The sequence below is a fragment of the Misgurnus anguillicaudatus genome, chromosome 23, assembly GCF_027580225.2.
Source record: "Misgurnus anguillicaudatus chromosome 23, ASM2758022v2, whole genome shotgun sequence".
Lineage (NCBI taxonomy): Eukaryota > Metazoa > Chordata > Actinopteri > Cypriniformes > Cobitidae > Misgurnus > Misgurnus anguillicaudatus.
This window is the reverse complement of record NC_073359.2, coordinates 3,490,301-3,517,272: the sequence shown is the minus strand read 5'-3', so window position 1 is coordinate 3,517,272 and position 26,972 is coordinate 3,490,301. Positions and strand designations below refer to the sequence as shown.

General features: G+C 41.9%; 1 protein-coding gene and 1 long non-coding RNA gene across 2 annotated transcripts in view; both read left to right on the top strand.

Moving 5' to 3' along the window:
* LOC129453634 (uncharacterized) overlaps positions 1 to 26,972 on the top strand; it is a 213,392-nt gene that overhangs the window by 657 nt on the left and 185,763 nt on the right. The window contains exons 3-5 of the mRNA XM_073862400.1: positions 38 to 259; positions 345 to 674; positions 748 to 957. Coding sequence (XP_073718501.1) covers positions 38 to 259; positions 345 to 674; positions 748 to 957 — 762 coding nt within the window. The remainder of the gene's footprint in view (positions 1 to 37; positions 260 to 344; positions 675 to 747; positions 958 to 26,972) is intronic.
* On the top strand, positions 1,043 to 3,602 carry LOC141359342 (uncharacterized). Its single transcript, XR_012365785.1, has 3 exons — positions 1,043 to 1,132; positions 1,217 to 1,280; positions 2,955 to 3,602. It is a non-coding gene; the product is annotated as an uncharacterized lncRNA (long non-coding RNA).

Below are 26,972 nucleotides of genomic sequence, written 5' to 3'. Positions count from 1 at the left end.
TATTTTTAAGTGTTTCTCAATGTTTAACTTTATTCAGTTCTGCAGGTGAAGATACATCAGGAATCTACAAACAAAAATGAGAAATTACAACTTACTTGTGACACCTCCTGCACTTTAACCTCAAAACCTAAGGGTTTTAGCTGGAAAAAAGATGGACAACATACAAGTGAATCTACAAGCATTTTTGTGTCATCTGGCGAATATGCTGCCTATTCCTGTTCTCTTAGTACAGACTTTAAAATCTCCTCTGCCCCTGTGTGTGAGTTTAACATTTACTTACATATGAACAAACATTTCATTGCATTACTGGTTTATAAATATGTGTGCACATGTGACTCTTTCAGGTCTTTCTAACAGCTGTTGGGGTGTGACTTACACCTCTACAAGAGTTTGTGCTTTAGTGGGATCAACAGTAGATATTAACTCTTCATACTCACATCCCACTGGATATACAGTAGAGGAAACATACTGGCATTTACCATTCAAAAAAAAAGAAATAATTCAGGATCTGCGTGAGGTTCATCAGTTTGCTGGTCGTGTGGAGTATATGGACAACACACTGAGAATCAAAGACGTCAACATGAACGACTCAGGACAATATCTATTCAGGATCATCACTAACACATCAAAAAATAAATTTTCTGGTTTACCTGGAGTCATTCTTACTGTTACAGGTAACTGCGTGTTCTTTATCAATACCAAGGGTCTTTGTTTTTTGTGTTTTTTCATGCTGACCTTTCTTATCAGATACAAGGGTGACGAGCAACCTAGCCACTGTGATGGATGGAGAAAAAGTGATATTAAGCTGTTTAACCAGATGTACTCTGGATAACAAACATACTTACATCTGGTATAAGAATGGACAACAGGTAACAGATGGATTGACATTATTAAACAAGCTGTACCTGGACTCAATCAACAGTGAGGAGCTACAAGAGTATTCCTGTACTGTTAGAGGTAACACAACATCTCATCATACATCTGACTTTGGTGTTAAAACTTCAGCTGATCGATCATTCGCTAATTTTTTGTTTCTCTTTGAAGTGCAAATAGATTCGGCATTAGGTCAATACACAGTCACTCTGTTGGTGTTTTTACCTCAGTTTCTCCTCATAGCAGCTGTGTGGATGTGGTAAGTAAATTCAGTATTTACAATATAATGTGATTATAAGAGTGACTTTGTCTGAAATGAAGACTGTGAATGTTGGTCCAACAGGTTTTTTCTTATTAAGAAAAGATTCTGCTCATCTAAAGAAGCAAACTGACATAAAATCAAAGAGGTAGGAAGTTATTTCTGACTGAAGGTTTCAGTATTACACCCAGTATTGTGTTATTAAAGGAAACACCACAGTTTTTGAATATTTTATTATTTTCTTACCTCAACTTAGATTAATTAATATATACCTATCTTTATTTAATGAGTGGACTTCATCTTTGTACAGCCCATTATGGATTTGTTAGCATTTAGCCTAGCCCCATTCATTCCTTAGAAGCCACCAAACACTTCCATGTTTTCCCTATTTAAAGACTGTTACATGAGTAGTTACACATGAGTAATATGGTGACACCAAATTAAATGGGGCGATAACATCAACGTAACATCATCACTTCTGACTCCTCCCCCTCTCGCTCAAACTTCAGTCAATATTACTGCGCCCGAGCTCGAAGTGATGCAAACTAAGTGCTCTTCCGCCACACAATATAGTTCTCATTTTTTATTCATTTTACTCTTTCCCGCCAGCCTTTTTTGAAAAGTTACCCGCCAGCATTTTTTGTGATTTCACAAAATGCCTTCCAGGAAAATTTTATTCTAAAAATATTTAAACATACAAATATATCAAATGAAAGAACAGACCGTCTGCTTTTAGACAAACAATAAACAAACAAACAATCAAAATGGGAAAAAACTTTATATCCTATCTTTTTTTTCCTTGCTTATAAACTTAAATATGAGAATTTTTCTTCAAAAATACAAACATTTTACCAAAAAGCTGAAATAATTGCATTTTTGTGTAGGAATTTTGTCAGAGATCAGATTCAGAACGAATATCAAAACATACGTGTAAAATTATTAAATAATTTTTTGCTCCAGTTTTTTTATAAATTGGGTAAGAGCCCCATCTAGTGGATAATCGCAGTATTGCAGATTACCATAAAAACTCATCAGGAACACATATTTTTCATCCAAATATTTTCTCTTAACTCTTTCCACTCCAACGTTTTAAAATATGTTGCCAGCCAGTGCAAGCATTTTTAATGATTTTCACAAAAGTTGAATGCCTTCCAGAAAATGTTCTTCTTTAAATATAATAACAAGCAATATATCAAATGAAAGAACAGACCTTCTGCTTAAAAAAAGTTTCATCCTACCTTCATTAGTTCTTTTTTATCACCTCTCAAATATGGGTAGGTTTCTTCAAAAACAACACATTTTTAGCAAAAAGCTGAGATAATTCAATTTTTTTAAGGACTTTAGATAGAGATCAAATTCAGAGCGATCTTTAAAACATACACAAGTTTTTTCTCTTTCACATGTGGCGTTACTTCCAGGTTGTATAATTACCTGGTGGGTAATAGCGATATTGCGGAAAGTCGGAAATTCTCGTCATTGCCAGGGAAGCCTTTTCTCTTAATTGATGAGTTATCTCGTCAATGGCGGGGAAAGAGTTAACTGACGAGAGAACTCGTAAATGGCGGGGAAAGAGTTAAAAATGGCCACATTTTATTTTGTGCCACCATACTCGTGTGGCTTCTAAATGAATCCCTGTTGTGATCCTAAGGAATAAATGGGGCAAGGCTAAATGCTAACACATTAACGACGTGCTGTACAAAGATTAAGTGCACATATTGAACCCTAACCTCTACGTTGACGTAAGAACATTATAAAATATTGAAAAACAGTGGTGTTTTCCTTTAAATGTTCCATCTTCTCTCTGTTTGTCTGGTTCTCCTAGAATCAAGTGTGCATCATCTGTATGAAGATCAGCTGCTCTCAGTATCACAACAGCTTCCCTTCACAATGTAAACAACAGGAATCATGACATCATATATTTCCATAATGAATTGGACCCTACTAAACAGTGATTGGGGTGGCACAGTGGCTCAGTTGGTAGCACTGTTGCTTCACAGAAAGAAGGTCCCCGGTCAAATCCTCGGCTAGGTCAGGTGGCCTATTGGTGTGGAGTTTGCATGTTCTCCTTGTGCCAGCGTGGGTTTACTCCAGGTACTCCGGTTTTCTTCCCACAGGACAAAAACATGCAAGTTAGGTGATTTAGACATGTTCCGTTGGGCGAGCTGGTGACGTTTTGTTCATGAGTGATTCTTAGGGTAAAGGTGTGAACCTTTCTTTATTTTTATGATGAAGTTGTTTCAGTGAGGCTATCATGTTCAAATCTGGGATTTGTTTACAGCTGCCCTTTTTTGCCTGATTGTAACCTTTCATGTTTATATTGTCATCTGAAGGCATTGTTTCCATTTGAAGGGACTGCTCCTTCAAATGGCTCTAAATGTATGCATGTATACAGTAAGTCAAACTTGGTGACTTCAGCTTCCGGCTGTATGCTCTGATTTGAAGATCGTTTTCTGCAATAAAGACTACTGCTCGAGAAAACCACGTCTCCTGGTCTTTGCTAAAAAGGTTTCCAACACATCCAACAGCAAGAAGTTCATATAGAAAATGGAGTTGTATGTTGTTCATTTTAAAGTGTCTAAGAACCAAGGAGATGTTGTTTTGGCTTCACGTCACTGACAGAAAGAGAAAAGGGAAGGAAATAAAACCACACATACATTTCTTAGTAAAAACTTCAAATTTATGTAATTACCAGATTTTTAAGCCTATTTTGGGGGAATATTAACTAGTTGGTAGGGACTTTATGATGTTTTATTAACAAAGTTCGGGAGGAACATGTCAAATAAAATACCTAAGTGACTTCAGCTGTTTTCAATCAGTAGTCAATGGCACCAGCCGCTTTCAATCGGTATTCAACAATACACCCAATCAGCTCGAAAGCAAGCCATATATAAATCACAGTTGAACTCACTGAAAATCCTTCGCATCTTTCAGAATCCCTCCTCCAACCCATCTCCTCTCACCAAGTTATCTCCTTAAGAGGGGGGGATACTCTGTGTTTCAGGCTCATTCCCTGCTCAGAGCCCTCTCCCCGGACAGCACGCCAAATACGTTTACTAATTTAATTCTTTTAACTAATTTGTAAGTGTGAACTCGTGAAAAGCTCCTTTGCACCCTGTTTTTTATTAAACCCACAAAAGTTGCATTGCAAAGTCTTAAAGGAAGTTTTCCCTCTGCACAATGTAATACTTTTTACAGGTTTTAAGTTCAATACATTAATTTCAAATTAATACGACAATTTTCCTAAAGTTCAATGTAGAAAATATAAAACATATGCAGATTATTTCTGTCTCAGTTTATTAGTAATGAAAGGAACAGGTTTATAAAAATATAAAACATAATCTGTCCTGTGAATCGAGTTGAGACTGTTTCTCAAGAATAAGAGCACTAGCAGTAAAAAGATGAAGATTAATGATTAGATTTTTTTCTGCTGAAAACATAAAAGATGAAGTAAAGATAAGAGACATCTTTTACAGGACTCAGCAATAATTAACAGCTATAAATTAACTTTTAATGTAATAGTATATCGTAAAAAAATAATACGCTTTTGCACACCCTTTATAAGTAAGTTTTACATGGCATAAATTGCTTAAAATTCTATGTGAAACTTACTTAAAAAATAAACGCAAAATTGATGCACTATATTTTTGCGTAAATCCAGCCTTTATTTTTTTTCAGTGTATGTAATACTTGTCAAATTATGTAAAGTTCAAGCATGTTATGAAATGCTTTCCTTCTTCTTATGCTATGAAAAGTGTCAAAAAGTGAAGGAGAGTCTTCAGCATCCGCTTGAGTATGAGAAAATGAGATAAGATCATTAAATGATCTTACTGCTGATATTTACACAACTTTACAAACCGATTAAAGTCAGAGATCTCCATGAGCACGTATGTATACACATGTATATGTATTTAATCTTTTATTTGGAATGTTACGAAAGGAGGATGTTAGTTTTGTTTTATTTTACTGTAATAACTGTCTGATGAATTGAGCGTCACAATGTTTATTTTTTTCTCAGAAATAAGAAAAGAGTTTTGGGTCTTATGTGACTTTCTACAAAACTAAATGATGAACTCCAGACTCTCATCATTGATTCTGCTGTTACACATTCAAGGTATGAACACTTTTAAGTAGATGTGTAGGAGTTTTGTGTCAGTACAAACCTTATTAACACTTGCAGAAGAAATGGTACAGAAGCTGTCACTCGGACGATACCCTTTCAAAAGTAAACTTTATTTCTACATAAACAGTGCCTATAAGTATTTCAAAGGTACATATTGATACATCTGAGGTACGAAAATAGTTCATATTAGGACATAATTTTTCTGACAGTGTAGTTAAAGACAAGCTGGAGAGCCCAGAATGTAACCACAAAGTTGTCTTCCCACAGATGCTCTACATGTAATTTACTACTTTGTGTTCAATTTTTGGGCTCTTCTGCTTGCCTGTACTGTACTTAGTACGCTGTATTAATGATGTGTTAACTGAATTCGGACCCCCAATATTACTGCCTTATAACAATAAACTAGCAGTTTAAAATGTCCTGATGATGCAGATCTTCTGAAGCTTTCTTCTTTCACTAACAGTACACAGCAAAAATAAGTCGACTCTCTCTGAACATAAAGCTATTATTCTGAATTGCCATATTTGGCCATATTTGTTCAAGTTCATGTCTCTTAAAGAAACAAAAAGTTAAAGGGATACTTCACCGATTTAGCATTCAGCTTTGTATCTGTAGAAACCCGGCAGTATTACTGAATGACCATGTTTCCCTCCATCATTTCCCCCTGAGAGGAGAGATATCTGCATTTTGGTTCTGCAAAAAAGTCCTCCGATGATGCAAAAATCGTCATATTACATCATCGGAGGACTTTTTTGCAGAACCAAAATGCAGATATCTCTCCTCTCAGGGGGAAATGAGGGAGGGAAACATGGTCATTCAGTAATACTGCCGGGTTTCTACAGATACAAAGCTGAATGCTAAATCGGTGAAGTATCCCTTTAAGTTTACACATTTGTATGTAATGTGTGCAAACTTTAAATAAATAAATCTGTGCATTGATTCATTGAAGAAATAAATAAATTAAATAAAACACCTCTACAATAAAGGGCACTACGGAGTGTAAGGGCAATAAGGGCAGGTCCTCTGCACGGTTTAATCCCCACCTGTGCATGTCTCTGTTTCATTGAGGTTGAATTTATTAACATGCATTCGACAACTAAGGCAGTTTATAGAGAAAATTATTGGATTTTCCATTTGGAACTCAAAAATATGCTTACATTTACATTATACTGTATGCTACAAATGTCAATAATATTTCATATTTATTTTCAGGGTCCCTAACATTGGGCAGCTTTAATGTAAACTGTTATAAAGAGAATGTCTGTGCTGTGAGAGGGGGCCGGGTAACCGTGTACTGCAATTACCCAAACAACAAAATAATCACTGGGTTCTGGTTCAGTCAGAAACAGAGAACAAACTGGAGAAACAAAGATGAACCTGAAGATTTAATTTTAGATTCAGATTACTCAGGACGAGTGCATCAGATGATCACTGAAGATCACTCACTACTCACAATAAGAGATGTGATGGAGAGAGACGGTGGAGAATATCAGTTCATGATCATTATGAAGGATGGAGTTAAACATCTCAGCTCAGTCACAGTCAATCTAACAGTTACAGGTACATTTACATTCTCATCAGTCCAGTTCAACTCTTTTCATTTCTCATCTAATGTAAGGTTTTGATTATTTAGGTTTACGGGTGAAGATGGATCCTGAATCTACAGGACAGCAAGTAAAACTGAGCTGTGATTCCTCCTGCCCTTTCACATCTGAAAATGGTTACCGCTGGTACAATAGTGAACAATTTTTAATAGATAGCCAAAGCATATTTGTATCACCCAGTGGAAACAATGAAGATTTTTCCTGCTCTAAGTCTCATTCATTGCCCTCTCAATCTGTGTGTGAGTCTGACATTTATAAAACATTTAAATAAAAATGGAAGAACAAACTTTGCAGTTTTCTTGTTGATTCATATACAGTATGAGTGTGTTTGTAATTGATTGTGAATGTTACAGCAGTATTTTGTGACTCTTTCAGGTCTTTCTAACAGTAGCTGTTGGGGTGTGACTTACGCCTTTACAAGAGTTTGTGCTTTAGTGGGATCAACAGTAGAAATTCACTCTTCATACTCACATCCCGCTGGATATACAGTAGAGAAAACATACTGGCATTACTATCATCATGGGGAACTCAGTGATCTGCGTGAGGATCATCAGTTTTCTGGTCGTGTGGAGTTTGTAGGAAACACACTGAGAGTCAAAGACGTCAGCATACGAGACACTGGAGAATATCACTTCAGCATCATCACTAACCCATCAGATGCATTTTTTGGTGTCCCTGGAGTCACTCTCACTGTTACAGGTAACTGCTCATAATAAACTCTCTGTAATGCAGCACTCATTATACTGATGCATTATAGCTCGAGTAGGAGTCTGATATCAGCATGACTGTGATTAGATTTAGGCCATGCTTTACGGATTGGGCTGATATCAAACATTTCAGGATTAACTTTAAAAAGCAGTTGACGTGAACTCTGTTATATGAAATATCAGATACACAGGTGAGAAGCAGCCCAGACCCTGTGATAGATGGAGAAAAAGTGATATTAAGCTGTTCAACCAGATGCCCTCTGTATAACAAACATACTTACATCTGGTATAAGAATGGACAACAGGTAACAGATGGATTGACATTATTAAACAAGCTTTACCTGCACTCGGGTAACAGGAAGGAGCTACACAAGTATTCCTGTACTGCAAGTGGTAACACAACATCTAATCATTACTTTACTGTTAAAACATTTGGTTGGTTACACCTAAAAAAGGAAGTTGTTTTTAACTTAAATTTTTCTCCTAAAGTGAAACACAACTTTCAGTTTGAACAGTTTTTTTCTGGCAGTGTCAGAAATTGATAATGATCCTATGACCTACACCTACTCAGTAGTAAATTAAAATTCAATGGCCAAAAGCCTGCAACAAGACGATGTGGAAGAAGGCCAACACCTATCTCTGCAACATACTGGAAGGGATCAGAGGCACAGCCATGAAAAAGTTGGAAAGGATGAGCGATCTTTCTAGTCCTACGGCATGAAACGATTTGGAGTGGTCGAAGACAAACAAGCTACCCGCTCAATCCCCACCAGGTCCAGAAGGCAGACAGAGACAGATGACCTAGTTAAGGAGAGGAGGCAGTTGAAGAAGCAATGGAGGAAGGCCATAGAGGAGGAGAAGGAGGGTTTAAACTTGTTGCAGAAAGAGGTTCAGGCCAGGCTTGCAACACTGAGGAGAGCTGAAAACCTCATGATGAAGCGCAGAAGGAAGGAGCAAACACGATCACGCTTCTACAAAGATCCCTTCAAATTTGTGAAGAGTCTCTTCACAAAGGAGAAGTGCGGAAGTCTCTCAGTGTCAAAGGCCGACCTGGAAGAACATCTGAAAAACTCCTGCACAGATGACAGACACCAGGAAAAAGTTACACTCCCACATGACATGCCACCAGTCAACCCACCAGAGCACGAGCTGGATATCAGTCCACCCAGGTGGGGTGAGGTAGAACAAACCGTGCGTAGAGCAAGGGCCGCATCGGCTCCAGGCCCCAATGGAGTTCCATACAGGCTCTACAAAAACACTCCAGCTGTCCTGCGATTCCTCTGGAAACTGATGTGAGATGTGTCTTCACGTGGTGTTCCTGGATCTTGCAAATGCCTTTGGCTCAGTCCCTCACAACCTCCTCTGAACAGCCTTTGACTACTTTGGAGTCCCAGCAGCTCTCACAACCCTTGTCAAGGCCTATTTCAAGGGCGTCCATCTCTGTGTGAAAACAGCAGAGTACACAACAGCTTGGCAACACCTGGAAGTGGGAATCATGGCCGGCTGCACCATCTTCCCATTGGCCTTCACCCTGGCAATGGAGGTCATCATTCAGGCCTCTAGATGGACAGTTGGCGGACAGCGAATAAGACCTGGGCTGAGGCTGCCGCCAGTCAGAGCCTACATGGATGACCTCACAACTGTACGGCTATTAAGTAAGCTCCAGGAAAACATTGAGCGACCTTGCATGAAGATCAAGCCAAGCAAGTCTAGAAGTATTTCCATCATCAAGGGTAAGCTGTCTGACCACCGCTTCCACATTGACAAGGAACCCATCCCAACTGTTTCAGAGAAGCCAGTGAAGAGCCTAGGTAGTTGGTATGATGCCTCCCTTAAAGACAAAGAGCAGGTAGAGCAGCTTAGGAAGGGGGTAGCCAGTGGCCTGGAGAACATTGACAGAACCTTGCTTCCGGGCAAGCTGAAGCTCTGGTTCATGCAGTATGGACTACTTCCATGTCTCCTGTGGCCACTAACCCTCTATGAAGTCTCACTCTCAAATATGGAAAAGCTGGAGAGATTGGTCTGCTCATATGTAAGGAAGTGGCTTGGCCTTCCCAGGTGCCTGATGCTACTGGATTCGAGTGATCCATTTGTAGCCCAAGCTGCCCCCATCTTGGCCATTGGAAGGAAGTGGACCCTGTTGGCTGCAACCGAGCAGGCAAAGGCAGCACTCAGACACAAGGACATCGTGGCCCGAGTGCAGGAGGAGAGGAGTGGTCTTGGACTTGGGGCCAGTACACCTGTGTGGAGCAAGTCCTCTCCATCTCAGAGACGCAAGATGGTGGTCCAGGAGGTACCACCAGGAGGAGGAAGCAAAAAGGAGTGCCCAAGCTGTGGCACAGGCAAAGCAAGGGCAGTGGATGGCATGGGAAGGAGTGGAGAAGAGGAAGATCTCCTGGAAAGAGCTGTGGGAAATGGAGCTAATCAGGGCAAGCTTTACTGTCAGGGCTGCCTACGATGTCCTGCTCTCTCCCACAAACCTAAGCCAATGGTATGCTGAGGACCCTGCATGCCCTCTATGCCAAAGTCTAGCAACACTGAAGCACATCTTAGTGGGATGCAAGATCAGCCTCACCCAAGGCTGTTACACCTGGCGGCACAACTAGGTGCTGAAGTGTCTTGCCGCAGTGTTGGAAAGTCGACGGACAAGTGTGAATGCCCTTCTTCCCCTATAATCCCATTGGCAGCCAACACCATTTGTTTGGGAGGGTGAGGGTCAAGCCACCCTCACCACCATAAGACCAGACTCTGGTTAACTAGGCAGAGCACAGGACTGGAAGCTGATGGCAGACTTGAACAAGAGACTCTGCTTCCCAGCTGAAATTGCAGCCACCAACCTGCGACCAGACCTTGTTCTGTGGTCAGCCTCACTCAAGCTTGTCTATATTATCGAGCTCACCATGCCCTTGGAGGGTGCAGTGGAGGAGGCCTTTGAACTGAAAAAGCTGAGGTATGCTGAACTTGCAACTGATGCGCAACAACAAGGCTGGAATGTGAAGGTACGCCCAGTGGAAGTAGGTTGCAGAGGGTTCGTAGCCACCTCAACAGCCAGGCTACTCCGAAAGATGGGAGTGCGAGGAAAAGCCCACCGACAGGCAGCCAAAGACCTTTCCGCGGCTGCAGGAAAGGGAGCCAATGGCTGTGGGTGAAGAGAAAAGACTCCGCCTGAGTCTTCAAGTGAGTTGATGGCACCTAGGGAGTAAATCTGGGATGCTGGGATTCACTGCTGAACCCTCTGGAGATGTCATGGGCCTATCAGCGAAACACCCAGGAAGGAGGGCGCCCATTTGACAACCCAAAAGGGGCCATCACTCAATTGACCATCCCACAGGGCCGAAAGTATTAAGGGATATCAACATCAAGTCCTACAATAGACCGGTGTTGTTGGGTAATTGCAGTAGTTTGTTACCGTTTGCCACTGAACCTGCATTAACGACGACAGTGGGGCCTCTGGCCTTAGTCAAACGGTTGGCACATATGGTCGGGTTGCGGTTAGATTTAGCAGGTTCCTTGTGTGTTGTGGCAAATAGTATGCCATACAGAACCGTTTGCAAGCTCCCGGTGCAAAAGTGTCATCTGCAATTCACCTTGCTGTGTTTTTTTACAACCAGGGCATATACTGATGACGTTTACTAACTTGTCGTGACCTATGAACTGAAGGTGTCATCATTGTAAAGTCTATACACATGTCCTACCCAAGTTTATTAGATCATAGTCTCATTCTCAGACTGAGATCCAGTTAAGTGCTCTGCGTGTATCAGACGTTCAACCAACAGTCAGTAGGAGTGATCTCTAACACAATTCCTTTACATAAATGCAATTATTTCAGCTTTTTGCAAAAAAAATCTATGAAAAATACCCATAGTTAGGAGTTAATAAGCATATTACATAGTATATGATCACAAAAAATGCTGGCAGGCAACTTTAAAAAAAAAAGGCTGGTGGGGAATGAGTCCCACATGCACCACGTAAGTGTAAAGCTCATCTTTCATATAAATGAATTGAAAATCCTTGCTCCGCATCAGTGGACAAACATCGTGATAGCCGAACAGACGCTTAGAATGGCCAAGAACGTCCAAAAAGTTATCTGCTTCTCGACTATTTGCAAACATCATGCGAAAAATGTTTTGCGACAGCCAATCACTGTGAAAAGTGGGCAAGCCAAGATTTTTACATATGCTTCCGACTGTTTGCAAAACTGGAGGATTATTGAACTGAAATCATCTGTCATTTACTTTAAATTCATTTAGAGCTGTCTTGAACATTTGTTGAACTGTTCAGGCATTTTGAACTTTAAGTGGTAGATACACAATAAAGCTTATAGTTTATGATCCGCAGTTAAAAGACGATGAGGAAACGCAATCAGGGTGGAATCATTATTTTCAAAGGCATGCTATACATTAAAATGTCCTAACATGACCCAAAGTAAAAGTTTTTAGCACTGCCAGTGGCACTGAGCGCCGTAGTGGACAATGTAAACCACTTTACACAGAATTTGTTGTTTGTTATTTTGAGTATTTGCACACAGCTGTCACAATCACACTTTGCTGTGTAGCGCTGCCTGTGATAAAGGCGGCAGTGAGACTAAAATATAAGAGGGAGAGCGCCATTTAATGGGCCTTTTTTCTTTTGGCAGCTAATGATTTTGAAATCATTTTTGTGATAACAAAAAACAGAATAGTAATATTCTGAATGTTCTGCCTTCTCTAAGTATAACTGAGTTTGTGTCTTTCTCTTCTGAAATAAAACCAACGAAGAAATGGACAGTTCAGTGTTTGTCCCTCTGCTGGTGTTTCTGCCTCAGTTTCTCATTATAGGAGCTGTATGGATCTGGTAAGTAAAAATATCAAGTAAAACTCAAAAGTGCATAACATACAGTGAATATTCTGATATGGATTCAGATTGAAAGAGTGTGAATTTTGACCCTACAGGTTTTTCATCCGCATTAATAAATTGAACTCATCTAAAAACAAAACTGATGACAAAGAAATAGAGGTGAGAAAATCTGTATATCTGTATGTTAAATAAACTAATGATCAGATTTTATTACATTATCTCTTTCTGTGTGTTTGTCATTGTTAGATGTTGCAGGTCTGTGAGTAGATCAGCTGTCTGTCCATCAGAACTACTGGAGTGATGTCACAACTCTCTTTATGACATCATCACCTAGCAACAATCTCTCAGCAGTGACATCAGTGATGCAGTGATGTCATATACAGTGACATATTAATGACAGCTCAGTGTAAATAATCTGAATATTTAGGCTCCCCTCAAACCTATGATTAGAGCTACAAAAAAGAATTTTAAAAAGCCCACTGCTGTCAGTTTACTTGAAATTTCATCTCTCTTCACCTTTTGGTGTTTATGCTGAAAAGCATATGATGTGTTTTGGATAGGATGCTGCTGTATCTTATTAGCATTGTGGCTTCTTTACTCACTTAACCAGCTTTTCCAGTAAGACCATTCAATTGACCAGCTTGGTTGACCAACTTTTGGTGGTGAATAGTGTGAATATGTTAGTCAAGCAGCAAACCAGCACTTACCAGTTTAATCCAGTATTAAATCTGAGTTGTGTCACACGGTCTCTTCCTGTCATGTGGACGATTTATGCGTAAATTGCAAAGATCAAAACTTGGATTAAGATTTATGTTGATGAAGAGAACAGGAAACTCCTTTTTTGCAGCTGCATCTCCCTTTTTTAATGCATCAGAATTAAGACTTTACTTCTATTATGTTACATTCATGCATTTGACTTATGGTTTTATTTAAAGCAATTTTATTTATCATGACTTATTATGACTGCTTAATGTAAATAAACTAATGTAAGTCTAGTAAAACTCTTTAATGTTTGATCAAAACAAGGCTTGTGCTGCGTCACAAACCGCCTAGTTCCATACTATATAGTATGTAAATAGCACTACTTCGCCTATATAGTATGGAAGTAGGCGGTTTGGGACGCAGCGTTGGGTTTCTAAAGGTTTGCTTCTGTAGATGTTTAAATAAAGCTTTATTTTTATTTTAGTATTTGGCTTATGGAAAGATATTTTGTACTCACCTCTCTGATATATTTCTCAAAATTTTTATTGAGGCAATCACAGTCCCCAGAAAAGATTGTCTTTTGAACATATGTGAAGTATGTTTCAGCTTTACAGTATGTATATTATTGTGTAAAATGTCATGTTTCACAGTTTCAGTAAATGTCTCAGTATATGCAGAAGCTTGTTCAAGTAGATTTCAGTCATTGTTAATTCTCATCTTCTCTGATTTTATTTTTTGTATGATCACATTCTTCTGTGTGTCATGATGAATAAACAAAACACTTTACAAGTCATGAGCTTTTCTGTAAAATGACAATAATTGTGAATAATAATCTTTTTTACTACATTTGTCAAAGTCAACCTGTTTCTAAAAATAAAACTGATCAAACATTTATTTATTTATTTAAGCAACTGATTTAAAAAAGTTAATCAAAAACTAACCCATTTCTCAAACCATTCAATCATAATAACCAGAGTTTTGGGAGAATTTCAAATATATCTTGTTGGTGGGGACTTTAAGCTCCTTTGCACCCTGATTATTTTTATACCCAAATGAGTTGCACTGTAAAGTCTGGAAGGAATTTCTGCATATACTCCACTTCTTACACGTGCATTACATATTTTATTTTCTAAGCAATGTTACTATCAGCTCCATTTTACACTTTTTACAGGTTTTAAAACAATAACATTAATTTTTTAACAGTTTCCCCAAAGTCCAATGTAAATATAAAAATGTGCAGATTATTTCTGTCATTACATTACTTTATTAGTAATGAAAGGAACAGGTTTATAAAAATATAAAACATATGTCCTGTGAATCGAGTTGATCAAGAATAAGAGCACTAGCAGTAAAAAGATGATTCTAATGATTAGAGTTTTTTTTGCTGGAGACATAAAAGATGAAGTAAAGATAAGAGTCACGTGTTACAGGACTCTCCAACAAATAACAGCTACACATAAAGATTTGTTAAAATTAATGTAATAGTTGTTTGATTATGTAAAAGTTAAACATGTTCTGCAATGCGTTCCTTCTTCTTATGCTATGAAAAGTGTCAAAAAATGAGTCTTTCTTTAACATCCGCTTAAGTACTAGAAAAGGAAGTCAGATCAAAAAATGATCTACCAGAACTTCTGATATTGACACAACTTTACAAACCGGTTTAAGTTTTGGGTCTTACATTGCATTTTTGACTTTCTACAAAACTAAATGATGAACTCCAGACTCTCATCATTGATCCTGCTGTTACACATTCAAGGTATGAAAATTTTTGAGTAGACGACTTGTGGTTGTTAGATATTTTTAAAACGTTTATTGGGAAAAAGCATCAGTGTGGCTATACACACTGGTATAGGTACATATTAATACATCTGAAGTACATAAATAGTTCATATTAGGACATATTTTTTCTGACAGTGTAGTTAAAGAAAAGCTGGAGAGCCCAGAATGTATCCACAAAGTTTTACGCTTTACATTGTAAGGTAGGCACCACCCACTGGTCCAATGGCGGTCTCCAGAGGCGTGGCGAAGGATTCTCGCGCGTTTCAGTCTTTCCTTTCACATTGGATAATAAGATATAGATTTAAACATTCATTCAATTTAGTTAACAAACCCTTCGTTTAATCTGACTCCAATTTAATAAAGTATGTTTGTTGTTGTTTAATTTATTATCATTTTAATCTTAATCATAATTTGTTCAGATGTTTGGTTACTCTTGTTTTGCCCTACTTGTTATTGCATCCGTTCATTCGGCTACTCATGTCGCTTTGGACTCACGCACCGGCCGTTTATTAATATTTAATAATCATGCGGGCCCACGATCACAACCGGATCAGGCTTGGTCGCTGCTAGAGGTTAGACCATATGTTCAGAAGGCCGCCTTTCATGCGTGCTCATCTCTGAACATACTTTATTTAGTCCCCATAGAGGTGCAACTTAATTATTACAATATTTGTTTCTAACCAGAGGCTCACGACCACTATCATAAAACAAACTGACCGTCTTCTCCAATGATAGCTTTGTATAATCGTGACATAACTTAATATGCAACTTAGATAGATTAATATTGAAATAACCAGAGGTTGAGGCTCGTCTGATTTAGAGTGGTCAGACAACATTTACATGTTACTCTAAACAGGAAATTAGCCTCCACGCATCTAATTTAACTTAAACTAGCGCCAAGTGCTAGTCGGATCTCTAAAATCCTCCGCTGATGTACTACTATGCCATCTAGTCTGGGATTTTAGTCCGTAAAAAACTAGCCTGATTTCCAGACGTTGCGGAAACAAGGATACATCGTAATTTACTAATCATGTCAATAACTTTCGTAGCCACAGAATAAATCCAAACATAACAATTTATTAACCAGGTAAGAAAATCACAATTCAAGCCAATTCAAAATTCAATAAAATATAATACAAATACAAACCAATAGTATTTACATTAGAACAGGAAATATAAAAACCTTTCATACCTGGTAAAGACGACACACAGTAATTGTGCGGGATATCTGGTTACAGATTCCCTGAAATGTTTGTCAGCTCTCCTTATATACCCAGATAGAATAAACATTATGTAAACATTATTTATCAATGGAAGTTTGCAGTGATTGGTTCTTACAGACCTATGGGAGGCACCTCGTCCTGGATACATTTGAAGTGGGGTGTACGCCCCTTGGGTAGAGTTAAGTTTTCTTAACTCTATTAAACCTTTTACTATTTGTTTTATTGATGTGAGAATGAGACCTGTGTACCAGTCGCGATAAAACCTTTGTAATGAAGTGAAACATGAATATTTTCCACTGTTATTTGCATTTGATATGACCTTTCTTACACATAATCATCTGGTGTGCTGTAAACTGTCCTGTGTTGAGGAGGTAACAAGGAAAGGAGGGGTAGAGGGGTCAGACATTTGTCTGCAGGTCCATCATTTGTATGGAGATGTGGTGTTTGAAAATCAAGTGTAACTCTCCAGGGAGTCTCCTGTAATCGAGATAAAGTTCTGGTTCCCGAGAGGGGTGTTTTGGGGGTCTTGGTCCCCTGCCGTGAGTCCTGGAGGAAAGTTGTTGTGTTGCAAAAGGTTCTCTTTTGATGTTCTGCTGCCTCAGGCACCTACAGGGCACACACACACTGCATTCTCGGGCGTCCATGCTGTTTCTCAGGAAGGGCTGACCTTTTGGTCAGGATCAATCAAAATTCTTACAACATGTAATTTGTGTTTGTAAGGGTGGATTCACTACAGCGCATCTACATTCAGCAGCATTCATGAATACTTTCATGAGATTAGGACAAAAAGCCTTTTGAAAATTGTGTTTTCATTGCCTATATCTGAAAACTTCTTAAGAAGAACTTTCTCCAACTCAACTTTGTACATTTATCCAGAGATAGAGCGTGAACTCGACAAGAGATGCTGTGTGCTGGGTGGCGTTGCCAAGTCCTTTGCTTTTACTGTTTAAACTGTCTCCGCGGGTTGTTTTTTCATGCGGGTTAAAGATGAAAGGAATTTGTTGATTAGTAATTGGTATTGGAGCTGTGAATAATCATTCTTTTTGGGCTAGTTTTGAATGTCCATTGGGATGGTTTTGATATGCTAAGCTGGCAACCCTGGCTGTGTGCTTGCACTCCGCCTTTAATACATGTGAAAAAATAAATGTGAGAGAGAGAGAGAGAGAGAGAGAGAACATTATTAATCCCCAAGGGGAAACTGGTTTGCCACCACCTAAACCATACAGCCAACAAACACATCACACAACTAACACACAAAATAAATAAATAATTCTACATTTAGAGATTATTAAAACATGATTAAGAAATCAGTACCACATGATTATATAAAAATTCACTTTCACAATTCAGAAGTACAAGGGAACAATACAATCAATTCAACAATATAATAGTCAACAGTATTCATTAAAATATCTGACTGCTGCAGGAACAAAAACATAATTAAACGCTTACTAAAAGAGCTTCGGAGTCCATTAAAAACACTGTGTAATGGATGGCCTTCAAAAAGGATAACAATTTTTAATTTTGACCTCATCCTCTTCTCCACCATGACCTCAAGTGAGTCTGGGATAAGGCCAATAACAGAGCCAGCTCTCCTGATTAACTTATTTATTCTATTTTTATCCTCAGTAGATAAGCTGCCTCCCCAGCATAGAACAGCATAAAAAAGCACACTAGCCAAAATCCCCTGATAAAAAACTTCTAAAAGTTTTGTACTAATGTTGAAGGATCTCAGTTTTCTTAGGAAGAATAGTCTCGACTGAGCCTTCTTCATTAAGACATTGGTGTTCTCTTTCCAATTTAATTTCTCATCCAAATGCACTCCTAAAAACTTATATGACTGCACAATTTCAATTAGCTGGCCATTAATTGTGACTGGAAGTACCTTCTCCTTTTTCCTCCTAAAATCAATCACAAGTTCTTTAGTCTTCCCTATATTTAGTTTAAGAAAGTTTGACTCACACCAACTGGAAAAAGACTGAACCTCTCTTCTATAGGCAAGGTCATCACCATGATTAAGAAGATTCTGTACTTTTGTCTCATATTCATCTTTTAATGTTTAGACATTTCTTGACTCCACAGCAAACAGAGACATTTTGCCTGTATTTTCCCAATACTCATGAAGGGCACTTATACAGTATGTAAATATGTGTAAAATTACAACATACACAAACAGTAGAGATTAAAGAATACTTTAGACAAACACATGACGAGCATTTCTATGAAATTAACTGCAGTCTCAATGTTGATGTATACAGCTTATCTGAAATATCAGACATATAAACTGACAGAGTCATGCATTCACTAGTATGCATATTAAACTTAACTAAACTGCTAAGATGGTCTGAGGACATTGACAGTGTACACTTAAATGAAATACAAACTGATTTTAGACAAACCTCACGTTATCTCATGTTGTGAATCTCATGTCACGTGTGTGTAAAGACATTAAAGTAACTTTTAAAAACATACCTTATACAAAAATACTGGTGTGCATCTTGATATTTTAAAAAATGAGGTTAAATTTGTTAACATTATTCAATGCATTAGCTAACTTGAGATCAAGTAGGTCAGATCTAAAAGAAAAACTCAGGTATCATTGTTCCCTAATGCAGGATTATATTTTGATCTCAAATATATGCTTACATTACGTTATACTGTGTTACAATGTCAATAATATTTCATATTTATTTTCAGGGTCCCTAACATTGGATAAGTTTACTGAAACCTGTAATAAACTTAATATTTGTGCTGTGAGAGGGGACCAGGTGAAAGTGAAGTGCTCTTACTCAAACATCAACATCAAAACCGTGTTCTGGTTCAGTCAGAAACAGAGAACAAACTGGAGAAACAAAGATGAACCTGAAGATTTGACTTTAGATTCAGATTACTCAGGACGAGTGAATCAAGAGATCAGTAAAAACAACTCACGACTCACAATAAGAGATCTGAGAGAGAGAGACAGTGGAGAATATCAGCTCATGTTCATTATGAAGGATGGAGTTAAACATCTCAGCTCAGTCACAGTCAATCTAACAGTCACAGGTACATTTACATTCTCATCAGTCCAGTTAAACTCTTTTCATTTCTCATCTAATGTAAGGTTTTGATTATTTAGTTTTACAGGTGAAGATGAATCCTGAATCTACAGGACAGCGAGTAAAACTGAGCTGTGATTCCTCCTGCCCTTTAACATCTGAAAATGATTACGACTGGTTCAAGAATGGACAATATTTTACATACGGCCAAAGCATATTTGTGTCATCCAGTGAAAACACTGACAGTTATTACTGCTCTAAGTCTGATTCAGATCTCTCTTCAGCTGTGTGTGAGTTGACATTTACACAATATTTAAAATAAAATGGAAGAGCAAACTTTGCAGTTTTCTTGTTGATTCATATACAGTATGTGTATATGCAAGGGATAATCCATGGCTAGCCATGCATTAAAGGATTTTATACCACGGGCTGTTTAAATACTTGATTCTGATTGGCTGGAAGGTGTGCATTAAAACCGTTTAATGCACAGGTAGTTCCAGTCAGTTCGAAATTAATCCGCTACTATAAACATTGGTAACAAAGTAACACAGTTACACTTGCAAACAGACTGAGAGACACATATGTAAACGTTTATTTGTGTAGGCTAAATGGATGATTTTTGCATATGGCAATTTTGAGAAATGGGCACAGGCACAAGGCGAATAGAAGACTTAGAGAAGACAATAGAATGACAAAAAGTGGCACAAAGAATTAACACCAGCAGAGCTAGATAAGATCGATGACGACAAAGATGAGGTCAATACGAAAAAGACAACTAAATGAGCAGTTAACACTTTCCATGGCTTTTTGCACCAAAGACAGAACAATTGTGATTTCGAGATCTACTCTGCTTCTCTTTTAAATGAGACATTGCGGGACTTTTATGTCTCTGTTCAGTCTAACGCTGGACGCGAATACAGTGTTGCAAGTTTGATGTGTCTCAGATCAGGTATAAACCGTCACATTACAAAATACAACATCATAAGTGATAAAGTATGGACTTCAAGTCAAACAAAAGCCTCTTTCACACAGTAATTCTGGTAAATTACCATGAATTTACCAGAATAAATTTACCAGTAAATACAAAAATGTGCTGTTCACACATGCAGTGACGTTCTGTTTTTTTACCAGTAAGACATCATTCACACATCAGTATCAAAATACCGGTAAACTCGGAGAGAAAGCGGAAGTTACCTGTGGCGCGTGGCCGGCGAGCTCCGTGTTGTATTTGTAAACAATGGCGGGTTATGACTTAATATCCACGCTCCGTATTTTGTTGTTTTTTTTACATCTGTGGCAAACAGTCGCGAAGTTGCTCGTGACCAAACAACATTGCGTTAAGGCCGGGGTATACCCTTTTTCCGTGGACGCGTGCGCGCAGCTTTTTGAGTATACTCCCCGCGGCTACACGCGGATGGCCGCGTTCGACACTATACGCAATACAAATGATTTCTTATTCAAATTATTACTCTACCGTCAGGGGCAGCACTGATTTGGCGACATTTACAGTACATTAAAACATTAGGATAGGTGAAGAAAAGTAACCGATCCACCATTCCAAACACAGTTTAGCAAACAACAAAGAACAGGAATCAAAGATTATGGTAACAAACATGCTCCAGAGCTTTCTGTTCTTGGAAGAAGTAAAAGTTAAAGAAGAAAAACGATAGTGTGTGAGTGTGACACCCTGTATGTATAGTCACAGGAATAATTATATTTTTGAATAATTATATATATATTTTTTCTCTTTGTGCATTTGATTTGTTCTATTGTATTGATGATATCATTTCAATTGCTGTTATTATGCTGGACTTGTGATGCGTAATACCCTCAGTGGACAATAGGGGGAGACTATGTGCTGAACAGAGTCTGTGTGGGTAACTATGAGTGGCGGAGAAGAAGCCGCCATTACATGAGCGACTCGTGAGTGACAACAGCACACTTTGTCTCTCTCATTGTTTTGTTAAACAGAATTTATTGCAGTACTGCCAGCTGGAAGGCGGGCGTGCTACTTGTGCAAATGCTGTCTATTTCCTTTGTATAATCGTTAATAGTGGAGTGTCCTGTCTAAATATTTTCACACGCATGCGCTGTTGTACGTGCACTGTCCGCGCGGTCTAAAATTTTGGGCTACATGCGGCCGGCCGCGGACCCTCCCGGCGGCGTAAGTAAACAAGTGCGTGACTTGTATAAAAAAACGTTCTGATTGGCCCGATCTGTCAGCGCGGTCTGACGTCGTCCGTTCTAAATGCCGGTAATCCTATATATTTCGTTCACACATAGCGCTTACCGGTAAATTACTGGTAATCTTACAGCCTGTCTTACTGGTAAATTGGGAGCACTGATTTACCGGAAAGGTTCCGTTCACACATGACATGTTAACTGCAATTTACCAGTAAATTACCAGTAAAGACTGTTTGTGTGAAAGAGACTAATAATGCCCTCTATACCTAATCTGAGACATTGTGGTATAATTGTAATTGATTGTGAATGTTACAGCAGTATTTTGTGACTCTTTCAGGTCTTTCTAACAGTGGCTGTTGGGATGTGGGTTACACCTCTAGAAGAGTTTGTGCTTTAGTGGGATCAACAGTAGATATTCACTCTTCATACTCACATCCCGCTGTAGATACAGTAGAGGAAACATACTGGTATTACACTTATCGTGGGGAATTCAAAGATCTGCGTGAGGATCATCATCAGTTTTCTGGTCGTGTGGAGTTTGTGGGAAACACACTGAGAATCAAAGACATCAACATGAGTGACACTGGATATTATCAGTTCAGGATCATCACTAACACATCAGATGTAGTTTCTGGTTCCCTTTCAGTCGGTCACTACGACGTCACGTCGTGACCGACGAATTGGGAACTCGCTTAGAGAGACCAATCTGCTTCGAATACTACAAAAAACGCCAATGAACTTGGCATTGAGATATTTGCATAATGCTGGCGCCGCCCCGCCAGGTGCGTATATAAGGCGCGCGTGCAGATGGGGAAGTCGGCTTTTTATCGCTTCGAAAGCCGGCAGTATCTGCTACTGAGAAGCTACTTTACTCTGTTGGGATCGATTGCGGAAGTTGGTTGGACTGGCAGTACCACAGCGGACGCTTCGCAGCATTCCACAGGCTCTGCATCTTTTTGTTTTGAGTTTAGTGTGTGCGTTGCCTTTCCCTGTGCGCATCATCAACTGAGCATCTGAGTGAATTTCCCTAAAAGAGTGATACGAGAGAGCTTTGTGCCTTGTTAAAGGCAGCCACTCTCTCGTATATCCGGCGATTAGCGTCCTTTTCAGGATGGCTTTTCGTCCGTGTGATCTTGGATGCGGGAAGTATATGGGTCCGAAGGACGGTCACGAGCGTTGTCTTTCGTGTTTGGGCATCGAGCACGCAGAGGCAGCGTTCGCTGGGGGTAAGTGTTCTCACTGCGAGAACATGTCCCTTGTGGATTTGCGGAGACGGTTGTCTTTCCTCCGGGAAAAACGCAACCCACGTCCAGCGAGTTCCGAACGCCGCCACGGAGCGGCCGTGAGGCTCTCAAAGGATGATCTCCGCATCACTGTGCTGAGCCGGTCGGGGGATTCGTCCTCCGGCTCTCAGCCTCCTCATCCACAGCCGGTTGATGTGCCGATGGAGACTGCAGAGTCGTGTTCTGCGATGTCTGCAGGATCTGTCGTCCCTCCCTCCGGGTCCACGGAGACCGCAGCATCCGAGGGTGGGCCCTCTCCCTCTGAGGATCCGGATGTCCTCCCCCCTTCCGGACGGGTCGTGACGCCGGATTTCGATCCAGAGATGGTGGCCGTGCTCTCTCGAGCGGCGGAGACCGTAGGGTTGGAGTGGGTTCACCCCCCACAGCCCGAACCGTCCCGCCTGGATGATTGGTTCTTTGGAGCTGCCCGGGTTTCACAACCCTCTCCGCCGGTACCATTCTTCCCCGAGGTGCACGAGGAGCTGACTAGGACCTGGAAGTCACCGTTTTCTACTAGATTACGGTCTTTTCAGCCCTCCCCCCTCACCTCCCTCACCGATGGAGCTGCTAAGGGTTATACGGGGATCCCCCCTGTAGAGCGTGCGGTCGCGATGCAACTGTGTCCGGCCACCGCTCCCTCCTGGAAGGACCGCCCAACCCTACCCTCCCGTGCTTGCAGACAGTCTTCCGGTTTAACGGGGGCTGCCCACCAGGCATGCGGAGAGGCGGCTTCAGCCCTGCACGCTATGGCGTTGCTGCAGGTACATCAGGCGAAAGCTTTGAGAGATCTGCATGAGGGAGGACACGACTCGCCTGTGCTTTCGGAGCTCCGGGCCGCGACGGATCTGGCCCTTCGTGCTACGAAAGTCACAGCGCAGGCGATCGGTCGTGCGATGTCCACGATGGTGGTCCAAGAACGCCATCTATGGCTCTGTCTGGCGGACATGTCGGAGGCGGAGAAGAACAAGTTCTTGGATGCCCCCGTGTCCCAGGCGGGTTTTTTCGGCGAGTCGGTGGAGTCTTTCGCCCAGCAGTTCTCCGCCGCCCAGAAGCAGACGGAGGCGATCGCTCAGATCATGCCCCGGCGCAAGCGACCTGCATCTCGCCCTCCAGCGCCGGCGGCCCCGTCTGCTCCTCGCCGAGGGCGCCCTCCGGCGGCTGCCTCCGCCCCCCCCCGCTAGAACATCTTCCAGGCCACGGAGGGGGACCAGCCGTCGGCAGCCCGCCCCGCCCGCTCCACCCGCTTCCCGTGGTAAACGGAGGTCGAAGCGGCCCTGAGACGGGCGACCTGGATTTGGATGGGATCACTCTACGGGAGACGGTGATGGCACCACTCCTTCCACCGGTAGAGGGCCGGGTGGAGAATCTTTGGTTTCGTTTTGTTTCTGTTCCGCCGGCTTCTCAGCCGGCACCCACAAAACCACAAAAAGAGTGCATTCCTATTCCTTCTCCAGGTCTCCAGAGGATCGAGAGAGATGTGAGCGGGCAGTCAGATGCTCTTCCTCCCTCTCCTCTATCGCCAGCGGGTGTTCTGGCGAGTTCGAGTTCTCCACTGCGAAGACCGGACCACCAGCATACCCTTCGGAGTCTGCGTCCTCCGCTGAGGAGACCGGACGACCGTCTCTCTCAGCGGGCTCAGGTCAGTGTCACACACACACACACTGTAGATGCTTATGCTGTCACGGCAGACGCACCGGCAGTCCCGCCTGTCCCGCCTCGCTGCCCCGCCGCGGGTTCACCGGTTGTGCCGCTATTCCTCTCGTACGGTACTTGGGAGCTTGGCTTCAGCTTCCCAACCCGTCTCGTTGGGTTTTACGCACGATCCGCCTCGGTTACGAAATTCAATTCAATCGGCACACTCCCAAATTTGCGGGCGTACGTTTCACCACGGTGAAAGCGTCCGATGCACATGTACTGCGTGCAGAGGTCGAGGTCCTGTTGGCGAAGGACGCGATCGAGCCGATCCCTCTTACCGAGATGAGATCGGGTTTTTACAGCCCGTATTTCATAGTTCCCAAGAAAGGCGGCGGGTTACGACCGATTTTGGATTTGCGTGTCCTGAACAAATCTCTTCAGAAGAGGTCTTTCAGGATGATTACACCGAAACAGATTTTCAGTGCAATACGCCCCCACGATTGGTTTGCAGCGATAGACCTGAAAGACGCGTATTTTCATGTGTCCATTCTTCCCCGTCACAGACCGTTTCTCCGGTTTGCGTTCGAGGGTCGGGCATATCAATACAAAGTTTTACCGTTCGGGCTGTCTCTCTCTCCCCGTGTGTTCACGAAAGTGATAGAGGCGGCGTTACAGCCCCTCAGAGAGAGCGGTGTTCGCATATTGGCTTACCTCGACGATTGGCTTATAATAGCGCATTCTCGGCGGACGCTGTGCGAACACAGAGATCTAACACTTCAACATCTCGCCCGTTTGGGTCTTCGGGTCAACTGGGAAAAGAGCAAACTCTGCCCCACGCAGAGGATCTCTTTTCTCGGTATGGAACTGGACTCGATCGATTTATCGGCGCGTTTGACAGAAGAACGTGTTCAATCAATTCTGACTTGCCTCGGGTCATTCCGAGGGAAGAATGCGGTCCCTCTGAAACAATTTCAGAGACTCCTGGGGCGTATGGCAGCAGCAGCGGCCGTGACACCGCTCGGACTGCTCCATATGAGACCGCTTCAGCGTTGGCTTCACGATCGAGTCCCGAGGAGAGCGTGGCGCGCCGGCATTCACCGTGTAACCATTACACCTGCGTGCCGCCTAACATTCCCCCCGTGGTCAGATCCTGCGTTTCTCAGAGCAGGGGTCTCCATGAGACAGATCTCCCGGCATGCTGTTGTACACACAGATGCCTCCGACACGGGCTGGGGAGCCACGTACGGCGAGCTCACGGCTTCGGGGGTGTGAACAGCACCCCAGTTGCATTGGCATATCAATTGCCGCGAGTTGTGGGCAGTATATCTGGGACTCGTACGCTTCGCGACGGAGCTGCGAGGGAAGGATGTACTAGTACGCTCAGACAACACTGCGACTGTAGCGTATATCAACCGTCAAGGCGGTTTGCGCTCTCGTCACCTGTCGCATCTCGCTCGTCATCTCCTCCTTTGGAGTCAGAAGCATCTGAGGTCCCTTCGTGCCATTTACATACCGGGCTCGCTCAATACAGCGGCAGACGCGCTTTCCCGAGCAGCGCGCCCCGGCGAATGGCGACTCCACCCCCAGACGGTCCAGCTGATTTGGAGGAAATTCGGTCGAGCACAGATAGACCTATTTGCGTCACCGAACAATACCCATTGTCGCCTGTTTTATTCACTAACCGAGGGCAGCCTCGGCGTGGATGCGTTGGCACACAGCTGGCCGCGGGACCTGCGCAAATATGCGTTCCCCCCAGTGAGTTTAATAGCACAGATTCTGTGCAAAGTCAGGCAGGACGAGGAGAACCTTTTAATGATCGCCCCATATTGGACGACCAGGAATTGGTTTCCGGAATTAATGCTCCTCGCGACAGCCCCTCCCTGGCGGATTCCCCTGAGGAAGGACCTTCTTTCTCAAGGAGGGGGCACATTATGGCACCCGCGCCCCGACCTGTGGAATCTCCACGTTTGGTCGTTGAGCGCGCGCAAGGTTTAAGTGATTTACCCCAAGCGGTATCTAACACTATTGACGCGGCACGAGCTCCGTCTACGAGACGGGCTTACGCGTTAAAATGGAACCTTTTCGTCACCTGGTGCTCTTCGCAACGCGAGGACCCCAGAGAATGCCCTATTAACATTGTGCTTTTATATCTTCAACATAGGTTAGATGGTAGGCTGTCACCATCCACTATTAAAGTTGATATCGCCGCTATATCTGCGCATCACTCACTTATTAACGGCAGATCAGTGGGCCAGCATAATTTGGTTGTTAGATTCCTGAGAGGCGCTCGCAGGCTAAACCCCTCGCGCCCTCCTTCTATTCCTCCCTGGGACCTGTCCATGGTGCTGAAAGCACTACAGAGTCCTCCGTTCGAGCCTTTGCAGTCTGCGAGTCTGAAGCTTCTATCCATGAAGGCTTTGACCCTACTAGCATTGGCCTCGGTGAAGAGAATAGGGGATTTACATGCATTCTCTGTTGACGATTCGTGCCTTCAGTTTGGTCCTTCTGTCTCGAGCGTGACCTTGAGACCCAGACCAGGCTACGTGCCCAAAGTTCCCACTACTCCCTTCAGAGATCAAGTGGTGAGCTTGCAAGCATTGCCTTTGGAGCAGGCAAACCCAACCGAGGCTTTGTTGTGCCCCGTTCGCGCACTGCGATTCTACGTGGACCGCACGCAAAGCTTCAGGACCTCAGACCAGCTCTTTGTTTGTTATGGTGGCCAGCAGAAA